At 46.4% G+C, this 17,981-nt stretch overlaps 1 protein-coding gene across 1 annotated transcript; it reads left to right on the plus strand.

Annotated features, from left to right (window-relative positions):
* The first annotated feature begins 11,069 nt into the window (after nt 1-11,069).
* On the plus strand, nt 11,070-11,624 carry LOC138073851 (large ribosomal subunit protein uL22-like). Its single transcript, XM_068965780.1, has one exon. It carries the CDS (start codon nt 11,070-11,072, stop codon nt 11,622-11,624), a length of 555 nt encoding a protein of 184 aa, XP_068821881.1.
* Nucleotides 11,625-17,981: the final 6,357 nt, after the last annotated feature.

Raw genomic sequence — 17,981 nt, forward strand, 5'->3', positions numbered from 1 at the left:
CTGATGATCATCAGAGATGGGTATGGTCTATAGTTTTTTATTGTCATTTCAATTGGAAAAGAGGAAAACTTGAATTCAACAAATATTTATTGAGCACATACTTTGAGCTGGCACTCTTTTGGGCTTTAGGAAAACAGTTTTACAGAATAAACATGGTTCCCTCCTTTTGGAGCTTACAGCCTAGTGGGGAAGACTCCCTCAGATAAGCAAGTGAACAAAATAATTACAAATTGTGATAAGTGCCTAGAAATAGACTGGGGAGGGGGTTAGCTAACAAAGGTGGGGAAGTTTCTAATTTCTAAGAAATTAGAAAACATAAACTAAGTGAAATGGGAACAGTGAATATGAAATAGAAAAAGTGAAACAAACTAGATACAAGTAAAAGATCCTCATATAGTCCATATAGCTATCAGATAGGTTGGGCGGAAGGTCCTTTCTGAGGAGGTAATGTTAAGGCTGAGATCTAACAGCTGAGAAGACACCAGTCAGTGATAAGTAGGACAAGAACCCAGGTAGGGGAAACCAAATTACTTCCAGGAAACCCCAGAATCCAGCTGTCCCTGACCCCAATCTGATCCAACATTTTTGAAAGATATAGAGTTCAAACAGCACCTGGATAGCACCTAAAGCAAGACTGTTTGGCAGCAACTGCTGCAAAACACAACCAAGCCTCAAGGGACAGAGAAGTTTTTTTACTCAAGGAAGCAAAAAGAACATATAAAAGGTCTTAATTAAATATATGTTGTTAACATTCTAGAAAGCTCCATTTGATGCTACAGCTATTATTTCCACCAATATCAATTCTTGTAACACACTTGGGGGCCTGCTAAACTAGGCCTTTTCCCTAGAGGCCACAGAAACTGGTGGGCACAAGACTGTGTCTGGAGGGGCTGGAAAGGAGCCAGCAAGGCGTGGTCCAGAGGAGCCTTGGCATCGGAGGAATCAAAACAGCGAAACATCAAGTGCACAGAGCAGGGGAAGTGAGAGGGAGGGTAGCGCATGTGCAGGGAAGTCAGGCTACAGGAGTCGTGCAAGACACCAGGCAGACAGGCACCTGGGGACATCTCTCCACTGGATCTGGACTTGGAGCTAGACCTCCAGACTCAGAGGAGGGAGTTGACAAGGGCGAAGCAGAGCTTCATCCTCGGGGCTGGAGCACTAGGCGGAGCACCAGGTCAGTGTCTTGGACAGAGTACAAGGTGGGTGCCCATTATCAGAATAACTAAGGTGCTAATAAAGTCATTGCCAGTGATACGTATGATTTAATAGATGCCTTTGAAACCTTAAACCACAGGAATGACCGACTGAGACTTCCAGGCTCCCCATCAAGCATGAGGGTGGACGGGGGGATGATTTTGGGCATGGAACTTAGCATTGGTCTGAAATCGCCCCAAGTTGGCATCTACTTCCTTCACCTGCATGTAAGGCCAGCATAGCCCTGGGGAAGTCGTGACCTGGACACAAGTCTTAAGTCCCCTCTGTCCCTTCAACCCCGCTGACTTTGCCATTACCCTAATTCAAGACCCTTGTGTGACAGGGTAGGCACATTTACTTGCTAACAACAGTTTCCTCAGAGAGAAGCTGAGAACCATGCGTGAATGCATTCTGCAGAGGGTATGGCCCTGTTCACTGTAGCCTGGTCATTGCTCAATCATTCAGGCAGTTGCTGCTGTTCCAGCAACAGGGGACATTCAGGGCTGGTAGAATTGTCTTATGCCTTCTTGGGACTCCTCTTCAAATGAGCTGAAATGTTAGAACCATATCTGGAGCCTTGGAGAAAAGAATTTCTCTCATTGTTTCTAATGAGTAGCCATGTTTAAAAACAACCGGGTTATATGAGGCTCTTTTACTTGTATCTAGTTTGTCTTACCTTTTCTATTTCATATTCAATGTTCCCATTTCATTTAGTTTATGTCTTCTGATTTCTTCATCTCTTCTTTTTCTTTTGATATTTTTTCTCAAGCCTTTATCAAGCACAGAAGAAAAGCTTTTGTATACATACATATAAATAGTATGTATAACATATGTTTTAGAAAACTTATGAATTTTGCCTAACAAAAAGATTTATGACATTTTGATTCCACTTGTTTGACTTAGTATGAATAGAATGCCAGATTTCTAATTTTAAAAAACAGATATGCAACAAGCAACAAAGGTTTAGCACAAGGAACTGGAGTCAATATCTTGTAATAACCTATAATGGAAAATAATCTGAAAAATAATATACATGTATGTTATTATATATATATGTGTGTGTATGTTGTATAACTGAATCACCTTGCTGTACACATGAAACATTGCAAGTCTACTATACTTCAATAAAATATATGCATATTAAGAAAAAATAAAGATTGGAGAAAGAAAAAAATTAAGCTGAAATATAACTTGGAGGGATTTAAGCTTGCAAATGTTTGAGGTAAAATTACACATTTGAAACCCAGTGTGAAAAACTGTAGGGTGTCGTTGGCTAGGGACAAGTCAATTAAAAAAAAAGAAACCCACATATTTTGGTAATAGTCACATAACAAGTTTGCAGTTGCTGACCTCTAACTCTTTCACTGGCTCTGTGCTGAGATTTCATGAATGATCATTTTACCCTTACAATAATCCTATGAGATCAGTTGACCCCACTTTACAGATAAGGAAATAGAAAGATGCAATAAGCTGCACAGCTTGTAGGTGGCAGAACTGTGATACACACACTCATCTCTCAGTCTACAGTGGGCTTCATCTAGTGTTAGTCGCTCAGTCGTGTCCAACTGTTTACGACCTTAAGGATTGTAGCCCGCGAGGCTCTTCTGTCCATGGGATTCTCCAGACAGAATCCTGGAATGGGTTGCCATGCCCTTCTGCAGGGGATCTTCCTGACCCAGGAATCGAACCCGGGTCTCCCACATTACAGGCAGAATCTTTACCATCTGAGCCACCAGGGAAACCTACCTTATCATATATACTTTTAGTACAAAGGCAACACACAAAATTGTACTTATGCTATGATTATAATGTGTAAAATAGATATTTATAAGAACAAAGGCCTGAAAAGAACAAAAATGAAAACAGTCATGCCGGTATGGTGGATCTGTGGGGGTGCTTTAATTCTCTTTATTTTCTAAAGTATTTTAATGTTATTTTTGTAATTAAAACATTTAAATTATATTTATATTCAACCTTTGGGCTAAATTTGGTGTCTCCCTGGGGCAGCTGCCAGGAGCTGCCTCTCTTCATTTCCGCAGTTCTCATGCCTGGGAACATTTTTCTTTGTTTGGGCTCTGACTGCCACCCTTAAATGGAATAAGACTAAGCAGGAGGCACCCACCCCAGGGTCTGGGCTGCCGACTACGTGACGGTGGATGGTCTGCCAGCTGTGTCTCTGGAAATAGCTGAGCTTCTGAGGGAGCGTGGGAGGCATGACCCGCACCCTCAGTGTGGTGGGTGTGGACAGTGCCCGCTCCACATCAGGTCAGGGCTGTGGACCACCAGGCACTGTCTGGATGATTTAGAAGGTTATCAGTGGGAGAGAAGCCTGCTCTCAGATGCTCAGACCTAGGGGGAGAGGAGAATAATGCTAAAGCACAGGGCAGAAGCACAGAAGGGTAAATGAGAGGAAGGCAGCAATGTAGTTCGCAGAGAAAGGAGAGGACCTCGGGAGAGGGAGAGCTCAGGAAAAGAATCACTAAATAGGTGCCCCTTGAACTTGGGTGTGCAAGATGAATAAGATTTTACTATGTAGAGAGAGAAGACTTTCTAGTGGAAAGAAATAGGATGGAATGTTCCAGGAGCTGGGAGGGGCCCAGAAGGGAACATTGAGGGGGAAGATGAGGGCAAGGGGCAAGAGGATTCTTGAAAGTGTGCCTTTCACCTTGTAGGTGGTAAGGAGCCCTGAGTTTCTTTGGGCATCTGGGGAGCAGGGTGATCAGTGCTGTTCTTGAAGTCAACTAAGGCCAGTGGGCTGTGGAGGGAAGACCATCGAGGCTGATCATCCATCCCCTTTTGATCTGGGGATGAAGTGAGGGGCCACAGACAGAGCCTCAACCAGGGACTTGGTGGCTGGTGAGGAACGAAGTGGGGATGGTGGCAGGAGAAGGATGCCAGAGATAACTAAGAGGTTTCAGCTCTCTGTGAACGTTTATTTATTTATTCAACAAAATTAATCCCAGGAGAGGGTAATGGGTATATTAGACCCTTTTTACGTATCACTTCAGATCCTATCAGCCTTGGTGGTGGTGGTTTAGTCGCTAAGTCGCCTGACTCTCATGACCCCATGGACTGTGGCCCACCAGGCTGCAGTGTCCGTGGTATTTCCCAAGCAAGAATACTAGAGTAGGTTGCCAAGTACTGGAGTAGGTTTCCTTCTCCAAGGGATCTTCCTGAGCCGTGGACTGACCCCAGGTTTCCTGCAGGCAGTCTCCTGATTTGCAGGCAGATTCTTTACCAACTGAGCCACTAGGGGAGCCCCTTGTCAGCCTTGCTGCTGCTGCTGCTGCTGCTGCTAAGTCACGTCAGTCAAGTCCAACTCTGTGCGACCCCATAGACAGGAGCCCACCAGGCTCCCCCGTCCCTGGGATTCTCCAGGCAAGAACACTGGAGTGGGTTGCCATTTCCTTCTCCAATGGATAAAAGTGAAAAGTGAAAGTGAAGTCGCTCAGTTGTGTCCGACTGTTAGCGGCCCCATGGACTGCAGCCTACCAGGCTCCTCTGACTATGGGATTTTCCAGGCAAGAGTACTGGAGTGGGTTGCCATTGCCTTCTCTGCCTTACCTGCCTCTTATTTCAATTGCCAGTGGGTGTTGATCAGCCACCCAAGGTGCATCTGACCCCACTCCAGGGTGCCCTACCGACCCCGTGGTAGAGCTCTGCTCAGCACCTACACTGGCACATGGACAACCGGAAGTGGGGGGTCATCAGTGCAAACACAAGGTGCACCTCTGAACAGTGGAGACAGAAGCCCCTCCTCCGCCCCTGCCACCACGCCCCTGATGGTTCCAAGGGCTGGTCACTCGGGTTTCTCCACAATGGGCTGAGCAGCCCACTGCACTTACCAATGCCCAGTTTGATTATGTGTCTTCCTATTTTGAATCCTTCCCTGCTTCTCTGTCCTTGCTTCCCACTCTTGCTCCTGGAACTGTACACCCTGATAGAGTGTTATCACATCAGTCTCTGCCTCAGGCTCTGCTCCCTGGGGAATCCAGACTGAACCAATGATTCCAGTTTGAAATCTGGAAATTTCAAATCAGAAAATTCAAATCTGAAAATCTAGCTTTTATCGCTGTACCCAGAACTGTAGAGCATTCAGTCCAAGCCAAGGTTGGCAGTTCACTCTTGGAATAAGTATAGGTGTGCAGGTCACAAATCCTGACATCTGACAGCATTCAGAAGTCCAGCAGGTATAGGCATTCTCTGTTTCTTGTGTGTCAGTCTTGTCTGCCTGTAGGGATCTTTACCTCCGAGACCCTGTGCCTCAGGCATTTAGGACAATGTGGGGCAGGCAGAAGATGCCAGAAAACATCTGCCAAGTTGAACTGAAGTTGTTCTCTGTTATTTCCCTGAATTCCACATAATCTTCAGCGGCCTCACTTAATCTAGAGACTAGTTTCCAAAAGGGCATGTCCTTCTGCTTGTACTGCTTGTGCGCAGCGAAGTGGCACCGAAGGAATCTTCCACCGAGCATGGCAGGGCCACGGCCCTCCAGCAGACACTGGGCCGTTATACAGTGCTTTATCCCAAGAGCTCGCCTCCCCCAGGCAGTGCATCTGGAGCTCCAGCCTTGGAAAGAGTCAGGCTGCTTGCTGCTCTTATGCCCCTGTGTCCCTCTATCCACAACATCCCTGCTGCCCTGTACCCCCACCCACCCACCACTGACAACCATGACAGCTCCCTATTTCTGTTCAAATTTTCAGTGGGAAAGGAATTAAAAGTGTGGAAAGAAATTATTCTCCCCTCCCCAGTTAACTAAGGACTTCACTGCCACTAACTTGCCTCTCTTCTTCCCCGTTCCTCAAATAGTCTAAAGATTTGGGGAAAATTAAAAGTTGCTACAGACGCACACATATGCATGCATGCATACACCACCACCACCACCACCACCCCTCCCCCACACACACACAGGGGCCTCTATCTTCACATTGATAGCTGCCCTTAAGCCAAAGGGCTTTCTGGGTGAGGGAGGCAGCCCAAGTGATGCTGGCTTTTCTCTGGGCCTCCTGTGTCAGGTTCATGCAGGAGACCATGAGTGTGGAGGTGTTGAGTTCGGACCGCCAGGGCACTTCAGCTGGTAGAGAGAGTGAAAGGTGCCCTCTGACAGCCGGGCTGGGAGCTGTCAGGGCGTGGAGAGAGCAGCTCAGGTGGCAGCTACGCTTTCAAAGGAAAACACCTCTGGCTTTTCCAATGTGCGCTCTTCTGCTTCCTTTCCCTGGCACCCACTTACACCCTGCCACCCCGAGCCCCTGCTCACTCTTTCCAACACTTTCTGTCCACCCCGCTGACCTTCTCTCCCTGCCCAGCAGAGCCCAGGGTCACGGGCAGATGGGTGCACGTGTATATGACTCGTCTTCCCACATAAGCCCCGGAACGTCAGAGTACATCTGACCTTTCTGTTGCCCTCTGTCCCTCTCATGTGAACCATAGGCTTTTTAAATAGGGAGAGGCCTCTAGCAATCAAATTTAACTCGCTTTTTCCAGGAAACTGAATCCTGGAGGATCAAGAATTCTGGAACCTCAGTGCTGAGCAGTCGTTTAGGCCAACCTCCTAATTGCTGCTGTCTGCCAGTGGTTGCCCAGCTTATCCTGAAAGTTCCATTGACAAAGTCCCTGGAATGGTTAGGTTTAATTTGCCTGGCTTCTCAGACCCAGAGTCAGAGCCTAGCTTTCTACTTATAAAACCTCTTTGAGCTCTTGTTTCTCATCTAGGAAATAGTATAATAGTATCTAACTCATAGGCTTGTTGTGAAGAATAAATTAAGGAAATAATACCTAGTATCAAATGATTACTTAATAAGTATTAGTTATCATTACGCCTTTTTCCAAGACAGCCCAGCCAATCTTCAGATGGATCTATTAGAAACTTAGTTTTCTTTTTTAGTTAAAATCGGTTTCCTGTAGCTTCCATCTTGTGTGTGTTGCCCAGAGTCACTCAGTGAGTTATGGCAGAACTGAGACCAGAACCCAAATCTCTCCACAGGCCAGGCTGTCTCTGAAATACTCGCTGCATAACTGAAAAAGAAGGCAATTTGCCACAATAAAACACTGATGTGTTTGTTCCCATTTTAGAAGGTGAGATAAGAGTGAGTTTTCGCTAGCCTCAGAGCTAGTTGGGTTCAGAATCGGTTCCAATCACGCCTTCTCTCCAGGCCTGTGCCCTGTCCCACTACGCGTGCGGCTTTAACGGTGTTTTCTCTCTCCCACTTCCATCTTAGCAGATCAGCGAGGGTGGTATTTGTAGATATAGATAAATTGTAGCCTGCCCTGAGATCCCACTCATCTCCTCTGTTCATCTGTCTAATGCTCATGGGTTGGTTAAAATATAGGAATAGTTCTGGCCTGCAAGTATATTGGAGAGACAAGATCAGTCCTTCAGTTCTATAAGGGGTCACAAAGAACGTTCTGCTTACACCTCTATTTAAGGGGTGGCCCTAAAGGACGGTATAGGAGAGAAATGCTACCATGGAGCAGAGCTCTGATTGGTTCTTGTCATCATACACTTTGTCTGGAAGAGGAAATGACCTGCCCTCTGGATTGAAGCCAATTCAGAGACAATGACTAATGATTTGAAAAAATAGTTAGGGAATTTGAAGAGATAAGACTGAAAGATGTGTGACAAGGAATTTTGGGAAAGAAGTGTATGAATGGACCAGTCATAATGGGCCCAGGATGTGAAATAGATTCGTTCCATGAGAATGTTCTTCCCAAGGTGTGCACAGTGCAAGAGGCTCTCAAACAATGTACAAGATATCTTGCCCTTTGAGTGTTTGCCTCTTTCCCAAGTCACCCCAGTATTTGCTTAGTGAGGTTAGGAACCTCATCCTGGTGGCGGGGTTAAGATTATTGAAAGTCTACAACATGCAAGAGACTTTACCTAGGCTGACCTGGCCACCATCACTGCTGAGTATCGAACTTCCCAGAAGCTTGAACCCTCAGTATGGTACCATGACTGAGAGGTGCCTGTCAACCACTTGCCTGGAAGACTGACTGCATTAAATCCTTTTATCATGAAGGGGGCGGAAATTTGCTTCTCATTGAAATAGTAAGTGTGTTAGTTGCTAGTCATGTCCGACTCTATGTGACCCCATGGACTGTAGCCCTCCAGGCTCTTCTGTTCATGGGATTCTCCAGGCAAGAATACTGGAGTGGGTTGCCATTCCCTTCTCCAAAGGATTTTCCCAACCCAGGGACTGAACTCAGGTCTCCTGAGGCAGACTAAAGACTCTTTACCACCTGAGTTACAGGGAAGTCCCACTGAAACAGGTATTTCTGCATTTGCTCTCTCTGCCCACCATGCTTCTGTCAGGAATATTACTTACAGCATGCCTGACACGCTCCTCTGTCCATGAGATTCTCCAGACGAGAATACTGGAATGGGTTGCTGTTTCCCTCTCCAGGAAGATGCCCTGACCAGGGATCAGATCCGTATCTCCTGCATTGGCAGGTGGATTCTTTACCACTGAGCCACCAGGAAAGCCCCATAGTAAATGAATGGAACACATTTAGTATTCTCCTTAAGAGATATTCTGAGGAGGGTTGGGAGGGAGGTATGAGAGAGGGGACATATGTATTTTTATGGTTAATTCACGTTTTGTATGGCAGAAACCAACGCAACATTGTAAAGCGAATATCCTCTAATTTAAAAACAAAAGAGATATTCTGATAAACATATTTTCTTTTATTTCATTATATTCGGGGATGGTTAACAACCTGGACATGTTTCCGTAATTCTTGTAAATGGAACTTTGGGAAACTGCCTGGTTGGCCCATGCCCAGCCCTCATTGAAAGAATGAACATGGTATGTGCCTAGGACTGGGAAGAGCAGAGGATACACAATGGGGGGAAATGAGGTCAAGTAGAGCTCGCCCACTAGGTGCCGTCCGGTTGGGGCAACTCCACCATTGACAACCTGTGCATAGAGAGAACACTGCAGCTGCCACCACCCCTCAATGCAGGAGCCTCACTTCCTTTTGACCCAAGGCAGGCTTTCCTGAGAGGTGAAGGGAAGGGAATACCGTGGTTCTAGATGTTTCCCTCTGATAAGGTAGACCCAATGCCTGGTCCCACTTTAATCCATACCTTCTTCAGAACTTTGCAGAGGGCGGATGTAGCGAACATTGAGTAAAAATAAACCCTGAAACAGACATTGTTAGGAACAGGTGCTTCAGAGAAGTAGGATTTGATTCCTGAAAACAAGTACCTCCGAGGGCCTTTTTGCCAGGAGGTGGGGCGCCTGATGGTGGCAGTGAAGTTGGCTTTCTTGCCCAAGACTACTACCTACCCTCCACTTCTAACACCACCACATACCACAGCCCCATCATTCTCTCCTCACATTGCTTCCCCAACTCCTGCCCAATATAGACTCCTGAAGCCACCACCTTCTGACTCAAGGATTATAGTTTCTCAAAATAAGTTGTACTGAACAACTGCTGTCCCCAGAAAGAGAACGAGTGGAAATTCCAAGGCCCTGGGACAGGGTCTCCCCGCCCTCGTGCTTAAGCCCCTGCCTCTGTGCCCCTGTAGGTGCCTGTGATGTGTTGTTCTGAGTCGCTTGGTCATGGCTAGCGGTCCACACAGTATTCGTAGAGTATGGAACTGACAATGGGGTAGATTTCATTCCCCAGCATCTCTTGTATCTATGTAACTATCACCCACAGAATATGAGTAGAAATGATGTCATTTCCAGGCTGAGACTTTTAAGAAGCTGATGAGGGAAATCCACTTTTTCTTCTCCTGTCTGCCATACGAATGTTAAGAACTCCGAGCTTCCAGGAAAGAGTGGAGCCACAAGACAGCATGAAGGAATGCTGCAACCTACCAATGAGAAACATGCGCACTGAACAATTACACGATCAAAAAATCAATATTTATTTGCGTTAAACCACCATTTTTTGTTATAGAAACTAGCACTATCATAATGCTGTGTTCAGTTGCTTCAATCATATCCAACTCTTTGTGACCCCATGGACTGTAACCTGACAGGCTCCTCTGTCCAGATTTTCCTGGCAAGAATACTGGAGTAGGTTGCCATTTCCTCCTCCAGGGGATCTTCTCAACCCAGGGGTTGAACCCATGTCTCCTGCATCTCCTGCGCTGCAGGCGGAGTCTATACCCCTGAGCAGAGGAAGCCCTGTAGGTGCCTGACCAAGAAGCAAATGGAAAGAGCAAGTCTTTACAACAGTGTACTTCATTTTTGCATCAAAAAGAGGCTGGTCAGGTCTAGGTCAATGTACTGAAAGTCCTTTTGTATTGTGCAGCTCTTTGAATACAATGTCCTGGAAGCTCATATAGGCAACTGGCCCACCTGAGCAGCCGTAATCAAGTTATGAGGCAGGGAGTGATATGTGGCTGGGCCTTACCCACTTCACTCCATGTCAGTCCCTCGCTCCTGTGGGACTGGATGAGCTATGAGTCTCCCTTCCGTCATAGCTCAGGGAGGATGAGTGTGAGGCCCAGATTGCCCTAGCAGGAAGGGACATGCTGAATGGAGCAGGAACTGGAACTAACTTATATGTGGGCCAATCTTTTCAAGCCTATGTGGGAGATGCAGATGGGGTGTTATACGGCCTCACTTGAGAGGGGAGAGGCCTGCAGGGCCAGGAACCCTGGCAGGACCAGAGAAGGCTCTCCTGGTCCAAAGAGAACTACAGTGGGGAGGAAACCATGAAGGATCGAGTTAATCGACAATTCTGAAGGTCTGTAGGGAAAACCTGGATTTGATCCTATAGGCAGTAGGGAACTGCTGTAACTTTCTGAGCAGAGGAACATCTCATGAAAGGGTTACCAGAAGAACAGTGGCTGTGTTCATGTAAGATCATCTCTAAAAACACACATGGCTTTTCCGGTAAGCGGCCTGAGGTGACCCCTAAAAATGGTGCGCTATTCACTTGACCCAGAAAGCCTCACAAAATCATGCAAATCAAGAGGTTCAAATCTTCGTGTTCACTTTAAGAACACTCGTGAAACTGCCGAGGCCATAAAGGGAATTCATATCCGAAAAGCCAGCAAGTACCTGAAGGAGGTCACTTTAAAGAAGCAATGCGTGCCATTCCATCGTTACGTTGGTGGAGTTGGTAGGTATGCACAGGCCAAACAGTGCGGCTGGACGCAGGGTCGGTGGCCCAGAAAGAGTGCTGAATTTTTACTACATATGCTCAAAAATGCAGAGAGTAATGCTGAACTTAAGGGCCTAGAAGTAGATTCTCTGGTCATTGAGCACATCCAAGTGAACAAAGCCCCCAAGATGCGGCGCAGGACTTACAGAGCTCACGGTTGGATCAACCCCTACGTGAGCTCTCCCTGCCACATTGAGATGATCCTTACTGAAAAAGAACAGATTGTTCCTAAACCAGAAGAGGAGGTTGCACAGAAGAAAAAGATATCCCAGAAGAAACTGAAGAAACAAAAACTTATGGCCCGGGAATAAATGCTGCAAAAAATAAATGCAAATAAAAGTAAAAAAAAAATAAAAATAAAAACACACACGTCTGAACTATAACAACCTTTAACAAGCACTTTGTGGTGTCTCTTCCTCTCATCCAACATTTCTGCCTGTCTAATTTTAGAAGCCCAAACATGCTGCCCAGGCTTCTGCTCAGGTGTCCAGGCTCCATCACCCAACATGAGCCCATCCTCCATTCTGAAGCTGCAGTGACTCCCCTGGAACACAAATGCGGCATGGCATGGCACTCCCGCCTTCAGTGGACCCTCACTGATTCAAGGCCAACTCCTAAGCCTGTTCCCACTTCCTCCACAGATTCACTGTAACCTTCTCCAATTACACTACAGCCTCCTCCAGTTACTCTATAGCCTCATCCCCAGTTACACTACAGCCTCCTTCAGTTAACATTACAGCCCTCTCCCCAGTTACACTGTAGCCATCCTTTCTGGCTTTCTCCTCAGGACACCTACCCACACCAGCCGGTCAGCGCTTCCCCTGTCTCTCCCCCACTTCCTGCCTGACTCATGCCTTCCTCTCTGCTTATTCTCCTTCCCTTCTGCAGCCTCCCTTACCTTCTCTCAAGCCTACCATGGAAAATCTGTTTTTCTCTGATGCCTAGGTCTAACCTCATGTCTCTTGGAAATCCTTTTAAGATCCTCTAGTCTAAAATAGTCTCTCAAGACACTGCATTTGTATCTCCAGTGTATCTGGTCTAGCACTTATCTGTCTGCCTGGTATCAGAGTTATTTATAAATGCCTGTTCCTCCCGTTAAGTTGTGCACTCTTAGCAAGCACAAAGAGTTGAAATACATACTTGACCAACTTGTGTTGGCTAGCAGAGTTTATAAACTTTCACGGGGAACAGTTCTATAGATATCTGAAAAGTAAGAGTAGTCATTCTGAGCTCAGGACTCTGAACTTTTAAGCCCCAAACACTTCCTACCCCCTTGTTTTATGACAGGTGAGGCCAGCACTAGATAAGAAATGCTACCGAGAAGGCCAAGAATTTCCCGCACCCCTCCCAGTCCAGGGCTGTGCCAGGACAGGCATGGCGTCAGTATCCAAATAGTAGGATGCGATCCACTGCGCGGCCTGGGTCCCTTTCCTCCCACTGTGCATCTATAACCTGAGGCTGACATGCTGCTTAGTCTTATAAAGACTTTGGGGGAACATGCCACTCAGCAATGAGGAGAATGGTTATTTAAGAGAACGGCAGCCATCTGAGATCATTTATTGAGCATGCTTATATGCTGGGCTCTGGCCCCAAGACTGGGAAAACACAACCCTGAAAGGTTAAGAATGATGGTGAAGGGACTTCCCTGTGGTCCAGGGGTTAAAAAATCAGCTTTCCAGTGCAGGAGACTCAGGTTCAATCCCTGGTTGGGGAACAAAGATCCCAAAGGCTGCGTCCAAGGCAACTAAGCCTGAGTGCTGTAACTACTGAATGCACGCCATAATGAGGATCCTGCATGCTGCAACTAAGACCCGATGCAGCCATAAATAAATATTAAAAAAGAAAAAAGAATGATAGTGAAGTTACAAGTCAGGGCAGTGTGCTGCCTACAGATAGGTTGTGTTCCTGAATCACATGTGTTGAAACTTAGCATGCTTGCTTCAGAGAAACAATGAATAAGAGGGTGAGGCTTCTGGGTTATCACACAAGAGCCCATTGAACTCACAATGCAGTTAACTGTAGTACCTGAACACTACAGAACTCAAGCAACCTTTAAAGTCTGATTCCAACAGAAGTCATCCTGCCTTCCAATATGGGATGCCATCTTCACCAAGCACAGCCTCAGCATAGGCCTGGAGGTCCTTTCCTCTGCACCACCTCAGTGGGCAGAGCCCACTTTCCTTGGGGCCACCACAGTGGCGGAAGCTCTGAGTGCCTTGGCTCCTCAGTAAGTATAAATGACAGGGAGGAAGAGTCTCTGAAGCTTCCAGTGTTTAAGTGGGTGCCTAAGTGTCCCTAGCAGCACGGAGGAGAGGGGAACTCAAATGTTTCCATCTGAGATGGGAGTCCTTGACTGGAATGGCCATCTGTACGGAATGGACGGTCACTAACTGTGGTTTGTAAGCTGAGAAGAGGAGTTGGAGAACATTAGAACTGAAAGGATCTTTAAGATCAGCTAATCCAACCCCCATATTTTATAGAGGAAACTGACACTAAAGAAGTTAAACAGGGACTTCCCTGATGGTCCAGTGTTAAGAATCCACCTTGCCATGCGGGGTACTTGGGTTTGATCCCTGGTGGGGGAACTAAGATTCCACATGCCACGGGGCAACTAACCCAGCACATTCCAGTGCCTATGTACAACTACTGAGCCCTCGTGCCACAACTAGAGAGTTGTGTGCCACAACAAAAGAGCTTGCATGATGCATTTAAGACCCAATGCAGCCAAATAAAGAATTAGATAATTTTTGAAAAGAAGTTAAATGACTTGTCTCTGGTTATACAAAATGAGTGGCACAACCAGGCTGTGAACCCAGAGCTTCTAAAGGTAAGCAAGTCAAGTTTAGTTCCATCATCTGCTAGGTGGGAACAGTGATCCTTCCTCCTCTCAGGGTTGTTGGGAGGTGCTCATGAAGACATCCTTAAGAAATCTTTGTAAACTGCAAAAGGCCATGCGAATGAAAGCTACTTTTCTTTCCACTACTCCTAACTGCCTCTCATTCCTCTCTTCAAACTTAGTGGTGCAGTGAGGTGATACAGAAGCCAGGATGTGCAGAGTCAGAATATTCAAAGGCAGCTCCCAATCCTGTTGGTCTACTAGCCTAAGAGGTGTGGCTTGTTAACTCTTGTCCTCTGTTTTTCCATACTTTTATCCCAAAGCTGACATTTCTCTTCGGACAAGCTGTTAAAAAAAAAAAAAAAAAAAGCTCACTCTTCTAATCCAAACAAGAGAAGCCTGGTCTCCTGGAAAAGTTTCCAAGCTTTAAATAAGAGGCATGCTTCATCTTATTTGGGACAACACTAGAAACACCTCCAGGTGCCTGTCAGAATGGCACCCGAAGCCCCTTGGTACTTCCCAGGAGAAGGCACTAGAAAGCAGCGAGTCCTCAGAAGAAGGCCCTTGGGAAACAAACCATTTTCCCCTGGTGCCCACTTTGCCCTTTTGAACAAGCTGGTTTGGAATCTGCCCATGTTCCATCCCCTCCCACTTGCAGATATTCTTGTAAGAAGTTAAACATTTTGTAATTGCTTGCCATTGATGGGTGACTTGTTTTTTCAATTGCTCTATGCTACCTTCAAAAGTATTCCATTCACCACCACTGCTCAGTTATGGGGCTCTGATAGCTGGTGGGAGCCCACCCATCTGGGGGCACATGCCTTATAAGGAAGTCCTTGCTGAGTTCTGATTGGCTGATCCCAACATCTCTCTGAGGGTGGGTAGTAGTGATTTCTTGGTGAAATCTCATGGCTAATGTGTTTTCTCTTGTGAAGCATGGAACAGAGGTAAGTAAAAATCATAGTGTGAGCTAACATTTATGGCTCAGTGAATATCCCGGGCTCTGTGATGAGCTTGTTACTTGGCGGAACTCATTTAATCCTTATAATAACCCTCCGAGGTGAGTTGGCAGTTTTTACTCCCATTTTATAAAGGAGGAAACTGAGGCTCAAATAACTTGCCCAGAGTCCCACAGCCAATAGACAGAGGAAGTGGGATCTGGTAATGTCTATCTAGGTCAATGGATTTGGTCTGTGAAATTCTCGGAAACTGACTTAAAAACAAATGCATACTACTTTGTTTATGAGAAGTGCTCTTGTGCACATAAAATGGGGAAACGGTCACCCTTCACAGTTCTGAGCTCTTGTTTCAGGTCAGGACAGAGCTTACTGTGGTCTGACATGGGTTGTGTAATCTGGGGAGGACCTTGCATGCAGCAGCTATAGATGGTCACCAAGTTCTGATGACAGAGGGGTCACCTCTGTACACCAGTCTGAAGTGCCCCCAGAGGGCTGAGCTGGCCCCCTGTCCGAGTTCACATGACCCTGAACAACAATAAGAAATTACAGAAGAGTTCACCAAGGAGGGTCATTCTGGCCCAAGTCACCGCACCGTAAAACTCCTGGGTGCCCACCCAGCCTCAGGGCGGGAGCTGCGTGTACTCCTGCAGGAGTGGGGCTTGAGCCTCACTGGACATCACAGATGCAAACCCTCCTCACCCCCTGCTCACCCTCTGCTGTGGGCTCCACCACCCCCCTCGCCTCCTTCAGGAGGCCACTGGGTGGGATCTTTTGTTGGCACGCTCACTGAGTAGGGAAGAGTCAGGAGAGGGAGGTGGAGGCGACTGCGGCTGTGTCCTTGTCACCACAGGCACAGCTGAGTCTGGGGCCCGTCCAGCCACACTCTTAACTCCAGCTGTCACGGCAGCCATGCCCTCAGCTCAGTTTGCAAGAGTCAAAGTAGCTGTCCCCAGTGACCTCTCGGGGCCGATAGAACTGAAAACTGAGACCGAAAGTGACTCGACAGAAAATAGACTGAGTCAGGGCTTAAAAACGTGCCTTCCTCAGCCCCTCCTTCCCCATTCGGCTTTTGTCTCTGTCCCTTATCTCGTAGGTGTGCAAGCTGTCTGTTCCATGCAGTGGGAGGAGACCATTACATACGATGTGAAAACGTTATGATGGTCCTTTAGAACTGCCCTGGAGAGGATCTCAGGAAATATGCTGCTGACACACAGGGAAGCCCAGGAGGCTATAGGCCCATGTCACACAGATCATGGGGCATTACACGGCCTCTGCCAAGCTTTGAGTCTCTGCTAAATATTAATCCACAAAAGCTCATTCCCTCTTCTTCAATAGGGGAATAGCATGAAAAAAATCTCCAAATATCTAAGACATCTGGAAAGAAGAATATTATTGCCAAGCAGAAACCTTGACCTTTGAGGCTCTCTCACCCCAATCAGCCCCACCCCAGCTCTCTTACAGGTCACCGTAGAGTCTGGGCTGAGATGCCTGAAGCAACCTCATCCCTAACCTTGGTCGTGATCCTCCAGGCCAAAAAGGCGCAAAAGGCAGTGAGCCCCAAGTTCTGCCTTCCTGTGAGCTGGAGACTTCCTCAGTCTTCAGGAGATGCTGAAACCACTCTCCGTGACGAGAACAAGGCAGGAACCTGGGAGCCACTCAGCCCACCTTTTCTTCCTCTGATGAGTACTTTCTGCAGTGCTTTGCCCATTTCCTGATTTGTCAGTAAAATGAGGTCAGAGCAACCAGTTCAGCTGCCATTCTGGTGAGTCCTCTAACCTAGACCTAATAAATGAAGAAAAATTAGATAGAAAAGATAGATATTAAAGAAAAGGAGCATGATGTGCACGAACGTGTAAAATAGACAGCTGGTGGGAGCCTCCTGTATCGCACAGGGAGGTCAGCTTGGTGCTTTGTGGTGACCTAGATGAGCCGCAGGGAGGGAGTTCCCAGAGGGAGGGGATATATGTACACACGTGGCTGATTCGTTTTGTTGTACAGCAAAAACTAACACAACATTATAAAAGTAACTGCACCCCAATTAAAAAAAACACACACATAGGAGGAGGGACTCATGGGGCAGAGGCAAAGAATAGAGAAGAGATGAAAAGGCGGGGAGGGGAATAGAAAAGTTTTAAAAGTCCTTGAGTAAACAAGTGATGAGGAGCCATGCACTGGGGAGTGTGACCAATTCAGTTCATTGCACCTGAGGTCTAATAGAAAATGAATGAATGAATAAGGAAAGTGGTGTGTCTCAGAAACTAAATCCTGAGAGAGTGCTTTGGACTGAGATGAAAAGGAATGGCACCACTCATTCACAAAAGAGACAGCCCATTGGTTATTTTAAAACTCACCCATATTCACACCCTGGCTCTGACATAATGTATTTAAAAATGTTAAAAAAAAAACTTCTTGTAATTTTAATACCGTGGGGAAAAGTTCAAGTTATTGTAGAAAATTCTACAGTGTTTCTTCTGTTAAATGCAGAAAGTAAAAATGCCAAGAAAGGAAGAAATAACCATGTATGTGCCTGGAACATAGCAAGTGCTTAAATATTTATTGCATAATGTATAAATTCAGTAATGCAGTGTCTAACCTACTGTATGTACTATGAACACAGACTCTTGGGCATGCTTTATGTATATTTACTTGTATTTTCTTAAACGGCTAAAAAATTTCCTTTCTTTTCTTCATTGTAAAATTCATGCATTCTGCCCTCTCTGGTTCTTTTCTTGCTTTTGTTTTTTCAGTTCCTGGACCAGGGGTGAAACCTTCGCCCCCTACAGTGTAAGTGCAGTGTCTTAATCATTGGACTGCCAGGGAAGCACCCTCTTGCTTCAGTTTTTCAACTGGCATTGGCTTTCACAAAATAACCT

Source organism: Capricornis sumatraensis, chromosome 2 (genome assembly GCF_032405125.1).
Source record: "Capricornis sumatraensis isolate serow.1 chromosome 2, serow.2, whole genome shotgun sequence".
NCBI classification, from domain to species: domain Eukaryota; kingdom Metazoa; phylum Chordata; class Mammalia; order Artiodactyla; family Bovidae; genus Capricornis; species Capricornis sumatraensis.